The sequence below is a fragment of the Leptonychotes weddellii genome, chromosome 8 (genome assembly GCF_054177405.1).
Source record: "Leptonychotes weddellii isolate Sample4059 chromosome 8, ASM5417740v2, whole genome shotgun sequence".
Taxonomy (NCBI): Eukaryota; Metazoa; Chordata; class Mammalia; order Carnivora; family Phocidae; genus Leptonychotes; species Leptonychotes weddellii.
The window spans coordinates 74,884,146-74,898,116 of NC_138376.1; the positions used below are offsets into that span (position 1 = coordinate 74,884,146).

The following is a 13,971-nucleotide window of genomic DNA, read 5'->3' on the forward strand; positions in this document are numbered from 1 at the left end:
CCACTTTAACAACCCCAAAGTTCAGGCATCACTGGCAGCGAACACTTTCACCATTACAGGCCATGCTGAGACAAAGCAGCTGACAGAAATGCTACCCAGTATCTTAAACCAACTTGGTGCAGACAGTCTGACTAGTTTAAGAAGACTGGCTGAAGCTCTGCCCAAACAATCTGTGGATGGAAAAGCACCACTTGCTACCAGAGAGGATGATGATGATGAAGTTCCAGATCTTGTGGAGAATTTTGATGAAGCTTCCAAGAATGAAGCAAACTGAATTAAGTCAACTTCTGAAGAACATAAAACTTGAAGAAGTTACTGGCGCTACTATTTTACATTATGACTGCTTTTTAAAATTTTGTTCGTGGATCTGATAAAATCTAGATCTCTAATATTTTTAAGCCCAAGCCCCTTGGACACTGCAGCTCTTTTCAGTTTTTGCTTATACACAATTCATTCTTTGCAGCTAATTAAGCTGAAGAAGCCTGGGAATAAAGTTTGAAACAAGGTTAATAAAGTTCTTTGCCTAGGGAAAAAAAAAAAGTCTAGGAGCGCCTAGGTGGCTCAGTCGTTAAGCGTCTGCCTTCGGCTCAGGTCATGATCCCAGGGTCCTGGGATTGAGCCCCGCATCAGGCTCCCTGCTCTGCAGGAAGCCAGCTTCTCCCTCGCCCACTCCCCCTGCTTGTGTTCCCTCTCTCGCCGTGTCTCTGTCAAGTAAATAAATAAAATCTTTTTAAAAAATACAAATAAATAAATAAATAAAAATAAGTCTATAGATCTTTAAAGAATCAAAGGAAGCTGATCAGCACAGTCATTGATACAGGCAATAAACATCACACAAGTAATATAACCATGAGACTTTGGACAAATTAGCTGACCTCTGTCTCATTTTCTTATGAAGGATTTGGAGTAAATTTCTATAATCTAGTCCAAAAAGGGTATCTCTGGTCATGAGAATAAAATATAGAGTTATACTGAATTTTGTAAAGGGACAGATTTTAAGAAAAGACTTAGTATACTCAAATATTTAATATAAACTTTTATATGTTTCAGCATTTAGCACAATGCTTGATAAAGGATTTCATCAATTAATTCTTGATTAAAGAACATGACTAATTATACGTGATTTGATAGAAAGGATTTAGAAACCCCACACTTTCTTCATCTTCACCATATAATCTTCTTTACTAATAAACATAACTGCAAAATCTGGAAAACAGGAATATGAAGGCACATATGGCAATAATAAAAAAATTTATCTTGTAATTTCAGTATTTTTCAATGAAATAACAGCCCTATATCCTAACAGCCTTGTAGCTTTAAAACTGACATTTAAACATTGGTTTAATAATGACTTAGAAAATACTGATAACTGTGAGTGGTAAGTACATTAGGGTTCACTACACTCTACTTTTGCACTGTTTGAAAATTTCCATAATAAGTTAAAGATGATGCAGTATACAGTTATAGAGACTTACAATGAATTTTCATTTTTTTTCTTTCCCCAAACAAGATCTTCTTTAGGGCAGAGTCTTATAATTATTTGAATTCTCCATGGTGCTTTGTCCATATTAAGTAGTGAAATACTCTTCACTAAAATTTATTAACAAGTAAGTACACTAATATTCAATGAGGAAAGTAACATTTATTACTGCCATTCTGATTTTATAACATCAAAGATCAACTCCAAGTTATTTGTCCTTCCTTTAGCCTTAATTTTAAAGATCTCAGGCTCAACTCAAATTTGGAAAATTTGATTATAGATCAGCCAGGCTGGAAGCCTTTTCCTTTATGGGATTAAATTAACTGCTATTTCCTTGGAAACAACTGGGATTTAGGAAAAACTGAAAGACCAATAACCATGGTTTGCATCAGATCATCCAAGTTATCACATATGGCTGGAAAATCTAGTTTCTGACTATGACCAGTGTTATGGATTGAACTGTGTCCCCTTAAAAAAGGTATGTTTAAGTCCTAGCCACACTCCCATAAACTATGAATGTGACCTTATCTGGAAATAGGGTCTCTGCAGATGTATTCAAGATGTGAGGTCACACTGGATTAATGTAGGTCCTAATCCAATGATTGGTGTTTTTATTAGAGACACAGACACACACAGGGAGAACACCATTATGACCACAGAAGCAGAGACTGGAGTGATGTGTCTACAGCCAAGGAAAACCAAGGACTGCTGGGCACCACCAGGCGCTAGGAGGAGACAAAGGGGCAAGGAAGGATCTTCCTCTAAAACAGGGGTGGGGAGTTGGGAGTGGAGCAAGCATGGCCCTGCAGAAACCTTTATTTCAGACTTCTAGCCCAGAGAACTGTGAAAGAATAAATTTCTGTTGTTTTAGGCCACTCAGTTTGTGGTAATTTGTTATAGTATCCCTAAGAAACTAACACAATGAGAAATGATCATCATTTATCTTATCATTTCTTAGATGACTCTGTATTAAAATATTGCTCTGAGGTTTTTTGTTTTTTTTTAAGATTTTATTTATTTGGGAGACAGAATGAGAGAGAGAGCGAGCAGGAGAGTGGGGAGGGTCAGAGGGAGAGGAGCCTGATGCGGGACTTGATCCTGGAACTCCAAGACCTGAGCCGAAGGCAGTTGCTTAACCAACTGAGCCACCCAGGCGCCCTGCTCTGGGGTTCTTAAAATTACTTGTTTAAATGACAATCATTAATATTTGCAAAAGTCCTCTCATAAACTGAGAAAGATGAATGAGGATGAAAATGTAGTGTTTTGTTTTAAAGCATTTAGCATCAAAAAAATAAGGGGCACTTGGGTGGCTCAGTCGGTTAAGCATCAACTCTTGATCTCAGCTTAGGTCATGATCACAGGGTTGTGAGATGCAGCCCCGCATCAGGGTCCACACTGGAGGGCATGGAGCCTACTTAAGATTCTCTCCCTCTTCCTCTGCCCCTCCTCTCCTTGTGTGTGGGGGGGGGGGGGCATGTGCGCATGTGCACGCACTCTCCCTCTCTCTAAAAAAAAAATAAATAAAGCACTTAAGCATTAACCGCAAAATCAGAGATACAGAAACACATCTATACTTTGATCCATATGGTGAAATGTTTCTCACAACACATACACAGTTTAAAAACCACAAAATGCAACAAACTTCTTCTCCCCTGCCATTTCAACCTTACATACCAGCTGACTGACCTCAAAGTCAAAAGGAATTAATTTGTTCAATTTCAGGTTAGGTGGAAATGGCCCCAGTAAAGGCTAACCTTATAATCATGTGAAATGTAGTTAAAAAAAAAAAAAAAAAGTTTGCTACTTGATGGGACATACATTTTAGTATATATTTAAATACTTTGCAGCTTGTAGATCAGAAGAGGCACTCAAAAAACATTGGAGAATTGGACAGTTTGGATACAGATACAAAAAAAAGTGATAATTGAAAAATAAATGTACAGAGAGCAAGCGAGCCTAAAGGAAACAACACCCCAGTGGCAGAAAGCACACATATCTTGGTTCTAATACCATTCTCCAATAAAAGGAATCAGAATCCTTAGAGAAATAACTGATTCTTCAGACTGAGATAAAAAAATATACAGAAAGTCTGGAGTATCTTATAGTGCCAAGAAGTGCTAAAAAAATTTTTTTTTAAATTAAAAAATTAAAAGGATGGGGGCATTTCACTGTAGACAACTGAAAGAGCTCCCAATGTCCAAAGCTGGAACAATTTGAGCAACAAAATAAAGTTAACATTGGCTTATAACACAAATTATACATAAATATCTCATGTGTTCATACTGATATAAATAAATGATTAAGTAAATTGGCAGGGACAGACAAATCTCCCATGCAGAGGAATTCCAAATAAAGTATGTAGATACTCCACCCTAAAGGAGGGAGAACATAACTCTCTAATCCTCAAATGTAGACTGTGCAAAAGGACTTCCAATGAGTACAGTATGAAAAGGAGGAGGTGGATAGAAAAGAGTAATCTTACAGTGGAGAAACTTGACAAACACTACTTTAAGGAGGTGATCAAGGTCAATATCAATGTGATAAATCACATTCATATTACATACCCTTGATAGGATATTCTGAAAAAGGCACTGCTCCTCTGCAATCTTCCTCTCCAAAACCCCTACTGCCAGTCTTACCATGAGAAAAACATCAAATTCCAGTAGGAGGGCACACTACAATATACCTGACCAGTAATCCTCAAAACTGTCAAGGTCACTGTATTAAGTTTGCTAGGGCTGCCATAACAAAGTACCACACACTGGGTAGCTTAAAGAACAGAAATTTATTTCCTCATAGTTCTAGAGGCTAGAAGTCCAAGATTGAACTTGGACAGCAGGGTTGGTTTCATTTGAAGGCCTCGCTCTTTGACTTATAGATTGCTGTCTTCTATATCTTTATATGGTCTCCCCTCTTGTGTCCTAATCTCTTCTTATAAGGACACCAGTCATAAGGGATTAGGGCCTACCATAATGACTTCATTTTACTTCTTTAAAGACCCTATCTCCACATATGGCTACTTCTGAGGTACTGACTTCAACATAATGAATTTTGGAGGGACACAATTCAGCCTGTAACAGTCATCAAAAACTAAGAAAGCGTGAAAACTGTCACAACCAAAAGAAAGCTAAGGACACATGACAACTTAACATCTATCCTAAATGGAATCCTGGGACAGAAAAAAACATTAGGTTAAAACTCAGGATATATGAATAAACTACAGACTTTAGTTAATAATAATTTGTCAATATTAGTCATTAATTGTAACAGATATATCATACTGACCTATACTAATAATAAACTGTGTGTGTGTGTAAGGCGGGGGTGTTTATATGGGAACTCTACCATCTGCTCAGTTTTTCTGTAAATCTAAAACGGTTTTAAAAATAAAGTATTAATAATTTTTTTAAAAATATAGTCTCATGAACATCTTCAAAGAACCGGTTTACTGTTACTATCCCTATAGACCCACGATAGTCCTACAAGTGACTCTTTAGTGTTCAAGTTTGTTTTCACTTTTGCTTAGCTGCACTCAAGTCACAAATTCCAAGTTTATTTTGCTCTTCTATGAATTAGCCATCAACAATCAAAATCTGTCGAACGCCCATGATGTTCAGATAACAATATTCACAAGATAACACAACTGAAATGTTGGATATACTCTTCCCTCGTGAACCTTAACACATAATGTCCATCACTGGATAAAAACACAACAAAATTACAACCTAGGGAACCTAATTGCAGTTAACAGGACGCATTTGCCCTTGGCTGCGCCTGCGTAGTCGAACTGCACAGCGCAAAAGGTCCAGGTCCGGCCCCCGCCTCCTCGGCCCCCTAGCACCCCCTCCCCATAAGGGGGTTCCCACTGCGCACGCGCAGTGCTTAACGGCCGGTCAGGAGCCCAACAATTAGTCCCTTCTCACCCGAGAGAAAACTCTCATAGTTAAGACGAAGGGGTCGTGAGCATTCTCTTTAATAACAGCATTTCCTTTTCACTGAGAGCACAGCTCTGACTCACCAAGTCGGGCGGACACCGCCGCTTTAAGGAGATGAGGTTCCAGTGGTCGCGCCAAGCAGCGTACGCAGCCTACGTGTTTAAGTTATGCTAGCTTCGCCACAGAAACCAAGAAGGCTGTAATGGCCTGCGAAGTCCCCACGCGTAATTGTTCTCCACCACTTACCCACTCTGGTTCCGGAACACCGTTGTCGCCACCGTTCCTGCAATACCTCTCCAAACCTTTCGATGCTTCTACTTCTTCACGAACAAGACAAGATGGCGCCCGATTGGTTGCACCCGGAAGTGAATAATAATAACATCCGCTTGTCATCTGAAGCCATATTGTCCCCTAGCCTGGTCTTTGAGCACGTGACTATACCCAGTTAACTTGTCTCGATGCCATTTTTGTTTTGGGCAAAGCCCCCGGCACTTCGTAGTCAACACCGTGCAAGTGTCTGAACATTCCTGTAGGATACCTTTTGAGTCATGCTGAACCCGTTTTCATCTTTACAATAGCCAGAAAGCCAGGAGCTTAAGTGTTCAGTACAAAACGCCCTCAATTTTTTTTTTTTTTTTTACTTTAGCAACGTGATCCTCCTTCAAGGGGAAGTATGTACCCCGCCAGGAACGTTTTCGCTTCGGAAAAGGGGGGCTGAATTCGCGGCGCTACTTTCAGACTACGGAGAGGCGTGAGGGTCAAACTGAACCAACTCCGGCGGGCTGCTCGGTACGCCCAGAGCGGCATTTTTCTCGTCGGAACTTCTGGAGGACTCCAGGCTTGGGTCTTATAGAGCGTTGCTGACGGCTACGGCGAACGTTAGTGAAATGGCCAGGCTAGATGGTAGCGTCTGCAGAGACCTTAACTGAACCCGCGGCGATTGCTCTCTTTGTTAACCTCAAAACATCGCGCCCCCTTCCGGCGATATTTGCTCAGCTCTACGTCACCCAGTTAGTCCCGATATTTCGTTCTTTACCCGTGACCCTTACGGGAAAGTGGGGAAATCAGTTTCTGTCCTGTTACTCCTGTCTCTCGACTACAAGATGGCCTCCCGAAAGGGTTTATGCAATGCAATTCTTCGCATAGAATACTTCGATTGCCCGCTGTTTTAATATGAACATTAAAATATCAAAAGTATCTATTTCCAGGCTAGGAGCTACAAGTTACAAGGAAAACAAAATTTTTACGAAGATACGGTATTTATTTCTCAACTAAATCTTGGAAAGTGCCTTTTTAGAAAGTAACATGAAACTTTTGCGTGACTGAAGAGTGAACCAAGTTATTTCACTGGGAATTGTGCAAAAAGAAAAAAAAGCAAAATACAGTAGAAATAAAGTTAAGTGCTTCTATTTATTTATTTATTTATATATATTTTAAAGATTTTATTTGACAGACACAGCTAGAGAGGGAACACAAGCAGGGTGAGTGGGAGAGGGAGAAGCAGGCCTTCTGCTGAGCAGAGAGTCCGATGCGGGGCTTGATCCCAGGACTCTGGGATCATGACCTGAGCTGAAGGCAGATGCTTAACGACTGAGCCACCCAGGCGCCCCAAGTTAATTGCTTCTAGATGGATAAAGAAGATAAATATAGATGTGAGAATATAGATGCCATTTGCATGAAATTCAGTCTTCCTTAATAAAACACTTGAAACCTTGATACTCCTGGATGAGCATTAGAAGTCCTCAATAGCTAAAGATGTGCTGGTCCTCAAATCCAAGTGGCCTTAATTTTATCTTGGGAGAAACGCTTACAAATTACACCTGGCAACACCATGATGTGAGTGCATGAATATTAACTACAGGATGCAAAATTTCCATTCTTTTAGCCCTTTTCCCTAATTTCCACGTAGAACAAAAAGACACACAACAGTCTAATAGATTTTTAAAATCACTTGTGGAAAAAAAAATAGGACATATCACAATTTATCAGTGGTTATCTCTGATTTTGGTCTGTGATTTTATTTTCCAGATTTTTTTGCACAGGGCCTGATTTTCCAATTTGTTTCTCTGAGAAATTCTTTTTTTAAAAACATTATTTATTTGGGAGGGAGCATGTGTGTTCATGGGGGGGAGGGGCAGAGAGAGAGACTCTCAAGCCAACTCTCCACAGAGCACGACGAGGGGCTGATCCGTGGACCCCAAAATCATGACCTGAGCCAGAGTCAGACACTTCACTGACTGAGCCACCCAGGTACCCCTCTGAGAAACATTCTAATCCGATAAAGTGCTCTGTGAAATCTGATTCCCCTACTGAAACGTTCACATGTTCCTATCTCCTATAATCATATTGTAATTGTTTGCCATTTCCCTAGTAGAGTTGAAGCAATTTTCTGGTACTGTTATCCCCGCCCCATCTCTGTTCTCCAACCAGTCAGCATACTGCTTATCATACAAGAATTTTTCCATTTGTCACATGAGTGAATATTTTGAACAACCAAAATAGGCCAATCATTTTGGAAACCCACTGCCAAATAGAGATATTAAATAACTCATGTTTTGTTCCTTGTGCCAACTTAAGACATTCTCAGTGGTCACTGATTGCCAAATCAAGAAATGTTTTAATTTTTTAAAAGATTTTATTTATTTGACAGAGAGAGAGCATAAGCAGGGGGAGCAGGAGAGGGAGAGGGAGAAACAGGCTCTCCTCTGAGCAGCGAGCTCCATGCGGAACTTCATCCCAGGACTCTGGGATCATGACCTGAGCCCAAGGCAGACGCTTAACTGACTGAGCCACCCAGGAGCCCCAGGAAATGAGTTTTATAGTCCCATTTCCCTTTCCCTGACCACTATCATCGAGGATTTCCCTGTAATGTTAGGATCTGAAGGAAACCTCACACACATATGTATTTCAACACCAAACTTTCCCAGAATGTTTTTGTATTAAAGTGTCGTTTGAACAGTGATCATGTACGTTATTTGCTACAGTCTGGTCATTCTGCACCTTGATCAGAAAGTGCTGAAGCAGCCACCATCTTGCCAGTCTCGGCAATCTGTTTATGACTAACAGATTAGCGGACTTTGTAAATTAAATTTTTATTAACTTTCCCTGTTTGCAGTGTTTGAAGTAGAAAATCCAAAGGGAGGGTATGTTCAAGTTAGTACTTTGCATTATTGTGGAATCAAGTTAGCCTCAAGTTTAAATGGGAAAAAAAAAAGTTAAATGAGATGGGCACGATACAGAATTAGGAAGTATTCCTACCATTCAAGATATGGATCTTTACAGTGTCAATTCCATATACCATCCATCTTAACATTTAAAAATAAAATATATACACAATAGATTTAGACTTAAAAAGGAATGAAATTCTGATACATGCTGCCACATGGATGAACTCTGGAAAGATTATGCTAATGAAACAAGACAGCCCATGGGAGACTTATTCTGTTTTATTCTTACTCATCCTACCCATCCCTCTTTGCAATTAGGCAGGGCCATGTGACTACTTCTGGCCAATGGGTTGTGAGTGACACATCCAAGATGAATTTAATTGCTGGTGCAAGACTAGTGCTCTCTTCCCTTGCTACAGTGGAGAGACCTGGTGTTAAAATGATAGAAGCACATATAAAAGCCTGGATTATAAAATCATCAATTGGAAAATAGTTGGCTATGCAGATTGCCCTGATTCACCAGGGGACTTTGGGTGAGGAAGAAATAAACTTTTGTGGTGTTAAACCAATGGGATGTGGAGTTATTTGTTACTGCAGCAAAAACTAGGCTGTCCTAAAACATACTGTAATGCAAACATTTTGGGTATTTCTGCTTTAGTGCAACTTTAAAAATGTATGAAATTGGCTTGGGGGGGGGGTCCATGAACCTCTGAAATTACATACAAAAATCTGGGTTATATATTTTTCTGAGACTATATAACTGTCAAGATGTCCCTTCCCAAACTCTACATTGTCATTAGCAAGAGTGAAGAGAGGGCCCCAGAATTAAAACCCTCCTCTTCCCCCAACTCACAGCTTTGATAAATACTTATTAAATTACTGAACAAATGAAAGATGGTCTGTAACTTTCATCATAATCTCAAAGAACTTCATGACCCAAAAGAGCTTAAATCCAAACAGGTAGACAAAATATTTCCTAATAAATTATCCTGTCTAAATAATCCAAATATTTTGAGAAACATCTGAAAGGATGAAGATTCACCCTTGGTAAGATACTGAAATTTGAGTGAAAGTGACCTATAATAAGATATTTTGTTCTGAAATAATAGGATATTTGGAATATACCTAGGTAAGCAAATGCAGTGTTGATAAATAAAATATTATCAGTAATGTGCATTGCAAAAACTCCAGGACCAACTGTGAAACAAAGAAAAATATTTATTATGCATTTTTATACAGTAACATCAAAATTATGCTCAATAAGTTACATAGCTGTTTTCTAAAAACACTGCAAAAAAAAAGATAAAACAGTAGGAATACTATATAACCAGCACTACTCAAAATTAAAAATATAGTCATCTTTTAAACAGATTTAAATTGATGATTTCTACATGAACCAAAACATTTTAAATATCTAAAAATCATCTTTCTTAATGCACTGGATAATATATAAAGGCTCAATTTTATTGCACATAAGGTATTTGATTTAGGCTTATTTGATCAGGTAACATGCAGACAAATTATGAATTTAGGAAAAGGCAGAGTGTTATTTTGTACTACAAAAATTGGGTGAATGATATATTTAACAGCTTAATCTTCAGAAAATTTTATTCAGCTATTGTATAAAATCACTAAAATCATCACACATGCGAGCTAAGAGCTATCATATATAGTAAAATAGCTCTGTTGGAGCATTTAAAATAAGAAAACAGGAATCAACTACTCTTAGAACTGACACCAACTACCACTCGCCTTGCCACCCAAAAAGGTGGTTTTCACATCTGTTTTAAAAACACTAAATAACAGAGGCACCTGGGTGGCTCAGTCGTTAAGCGTCTGCCTTCGGCTCAGGTCATGATCCCAGGGTCCTGGGATCGAGCCCCGCATCGGGCTCCCTGCTCAGCAGGAAGCCTGCTTCTCCCTCCCCCACTCCCCCTGTCTGTGTTCCCTCTCTCGCTGTGTCTCTCTCTGTCAAATAAATAAATAAAATCTTGAAAAAAAATAAAACCACTAAATAACAAAATCTTAAATACAGATATGTATTTGGTTATGACAAAAATATTCTCGTAATTGACACATAATCACAATTTTATCATTTTAAATAGGAAAAACCAGAGGAAACTGGGGTTAGACCTCCCTATAAACCAGTTTCTAAATAGCTAGTGAAACTTCTGTTCTACTTCTTAAACTCATTTGGCCAAGCGCTATCGTAGTTGTTTCGAGAATCTGTAAACATTTCTCACTTATTTATATAGTTTCCTGAGGTCATCTAGAAACTATTGTTATTATAGCAGCTTCACAATTTAGTACCCCTGCAAATGTGCTTTCAAAATGTTCAGAATAAAAACAAAAAATTAAGTGTAGGCCCATGTGTAACTTAACATACTCCCTAATTACAAGTCTATCTTTAGGAAATTCTTAGGTATCAAAATCAAATTTATTCCATTACCAGCAGACCCTGAAAAATATTCATAAACTGTAGGCCAAAAAAAAAAAAAAACACAATAGATTTCAGACTTTGCTCTTTTACCATGAAATGAAAATAAAGTATCTCTTTGTATGTTACTTCTGGAATAATGTCTAAAACATATATAGGCCTCTCCATTTTAAAACATGTTAAAAGAGTGTCAGCACAGTGCCTGACCCATAACAGGTGTTCAAAAAATATATACCTACTGAATAAATGTTAAGCATAAAAACTAGTGTAGTACTTCAGTACAGAGGTAATGTTCTAAAGCTACAATGTATCACTCAATGAAAAATCAGTCCTAACTGCCACTCAAAATGAAGCTCAAAAGGTCTCCTCTTTGGTAAATACAGCACTGGCACATTTCCTGGCATCCCATTAATGAAAAGAGGACTAGGCACTTCCCTTGATTCCTGCCCTCACCTATCTCACCATCTCTCACTTTAGCTGTGTAAGGGATAAAGCCAAGGGGCAACAGAAAAGAATGCTCTTGTTTCTTTCCTACCCTTTTTCCTTCCTTTCCCTTTCTTTCCTTCTTTCTCTCACTCTTTTTCTTGTTTTTCTTGTTCATCTGTCAATGAAACAAGAAGCAAGTGACCACCCAATGAAAAATATGTGCCTCATAATGGTATCTTTTTTTGGAGAAAAATGAGGTGACTTAATATTTACATTTGGGGAAAGGCTGGTAATTGTCATTACCAATATGGCTAACATGAATAGAGAGATTTAACTAATACTTCCCCCCAAAAAATTCACTGCTCTTGTACTGAAAACTTCAATGGTAATGGATTACAAATAAACATAAAACACCGTTTAAACCGTTTAAACTACTTTTTATAGGACACAACCTGAGTTTGCAGATGAATTTATAAAGGTATATTTCTCCATCATTTCACATTAAAATCAAGAAAACACTATTATTTCAAATTTCAATACCTTAAAAATAGAATTTTTGCATTGACATTTTTAAGCTCTGAGTTTTAAATATTATTACCATCTTTAACACTGATTATCACAATTCCTCTCATCCACAGATCAAAAGGCAGCACTGGTAAACTTGACAATGTCATACAACCTTAAATGTTAAGAAGGGTCAGAGGCTTGGTTAAATATTTCCACACGGTATCTACAGGCCTTATTCTTATCCTTCCTTCCCAAGAGGAAAATGAACTGGGATTAGGCACTTAGCCAGTAGCTGCCTGTAGTATGACGTGTTGGCACTAATAATTAGGATGCTTGAACCATGCACGTATGTGTTTTGATTCAGTAATGTCAGGCCCAAGTACCCATTATTTTTTTAAATTTTAAGCCTAAGTAATAGTAATATTTTCATGCCAAGTTTTGACAGCTTAATAATTTGTATTCTGGAGGGGGGGCTGTAAACTACCATATTTTTGCTATTATTTATTTAAAATCTGAAATGCCAACTTTACACCTCATTAAAATACAAGCTAAACCCACTTGAACTTATTAATGATGCTTGTTGATGACAAAGAAAAGTGATCTCAAACCCCAAAACCATGATTAATGTTTACTGACCTACAGAACTAGAAAATTATATTTCCCTGTCTAGTATAATAAGAATATGATTCTCTGTCGCTTACAAATATAATTTGGTAATTTATATTTAAAAGTATCCAATGGTCCCATATGGATTAACAACTTCTATTTACCAATTCTGCATTTTACAATTTTCAATAATTATATTTTGACTCCGGCTGATTACATGCAAATTATCCTCAACGCCATCATGAATAGGCTGCAAATAATGTTAATGATAGATTTCAATATGTTCTAGTTCTCAAAACCTCAAAGCAATAAGCTAATCAATAAATTATATGTAGAACCCTATTACTGAAGCTACAGTGGTATCTTCTTATATGGTTGAATCACAGAAAATATGATGAGGTCACTGTGTAAGTATATGTTATACCAATGTTTCTCACACAGTGGTATACGTACACCACTGGACAGCCCTGAGATGATTTTAAGTGGAGTGCTACATGGATGAACAATTTCTCTCTAATAGTTATATATTTACTTTAATGTTTATTAGAAATAATATAACTAGTACATAAAATGTGGAATATGCTCAAAACAAGGCTATGTTTAAAAATGTAAGGCTGAAAACTAAGGTTAAAAATAATTAAACAATGGCACAGGATTATGTATATATGAAATCAGAAAGGTGGTATGCGACTCACATTTGGTAAACACTGTTTTAACAATTTCATTAGCCAGTATCATTTCTGAATGCTCATGGTAATAAGCCACATTATAAGGGGGTTTTCCTCTACTGCTGCAAATTCTGTTTTTTTTACTAGGACAAATATTCCTTAAAAACTTATGTTTACATTTATTTTAAGAATATAAATTTGAAAGCATTGAGTAAATTTAATTTACTTTAAAAGGATTCACCAAAATGGTAAAAATCTTCAGGGGCATTTGAGGGACATGCTATTCCTACAGAAGAGAAAAGATTACAAAGGCACATTACATATTATGGTTATTGTTGCAGCATTTAAACAAAAGCGATCTAAATCATCATTATCACTAATTATTAACAGACAATTATAATATTCTTTCATAAAAAAGAAGGTACGCTTGTGCACTAAGTGCTCTTGATTCTGGAACCACCTGCACGTAAGTGTCACTAACATGGACCCACTGGCCTGTTGATTCACTGTCAGGTTCTTTCAAACCTAACAAGACAAAAAGAAGTATAATTTTACAATAAGTATGTTCTTATTCTACATTATAAATAACAACACATTCATCACAAACTATATTTATCTAATGCTAGATCTTATTGGTGTGTTTCTTGTGTTAAACATCTTCCAAAATCAACTAACTCTTTCAAAGCAATACTGGCATCACTTCACTCTAAGTATCTAGTGAAATATTAGATAGACTTGTAAATAT

The 13,971-nt window shown here is 37.5% G+C and overlaps 3 protein-coding genes across 14 annotated transcripts in view; 1 reads left to right on the forward strand and 2 right to left on the reverse strand.

The window, feature by feature from the left end:
* Positions 1-535, forward strand: part of LOC102748498 (transcription factor BTF3-like) — a 1,444-nt gene extending 909 nt beyond the window's left edge. The window contains exon 2 of the mRNA XM_081828711.1: positions 26-535. Within this exon, the coding sequence (XP_081684837.1) occupies positions 26-274 (249 nt within the window). The 3' untranslated portion in view covers positions 275-535. The remainder of the gene's footprint in view (positions 1-25) is intronic.
* The window catches only part of PNISR (PNN interacting serine and arginine rich protein), a 25,389-nt gene extending 19,617 nt beyond the window's left edge, over positions 1-5,772 (reverse strand). For 2 of the 7 annotated variants that reach the window (XM_081828698.1, XM_031024712.2), the window contains exon 1: positions 5,662-5,772. The gene's annotated coding sequence lies outside the window, so the exon portion shown is untranslated. Of the gene's footprint in view, positions 1-5,498 lie in introns of all 7 variants that reach the window. The other 5 variants (XM_081828695.1, XM_006730210.3, XM_081828697.1 and 2 more) reach the window with 5 other exon arrangements.
* A 4,012-nt stretch (positions 5,773-9,784) lies between these two features.
* The window catches only part of USP45 (ubiquitin specific peptidase 45), a 71,592-nt gene continuing 67,405 nt past the window's right edge, over positions 9,785-13,971 (reverse strand). For 5 of the 6 annotated variants that reach the window (XM_006730215.3, XM_081828701.1, XM_081828702.1 and 2 more), the window contains one exon: positions 9,785-13,751. In XM_006730215.3, coding sequence (XP_006730278.1) covers positions 13,621-13,751 — 131 coding nt within the window. In that variant the 3' untranslated portion in view covers positions 9,785-13,620. The remainder of the gene's footprint in view (positions 13,752-13,971) is intronic. The other variant, XM_081828703.1, reaches the window with a different exon arrangement.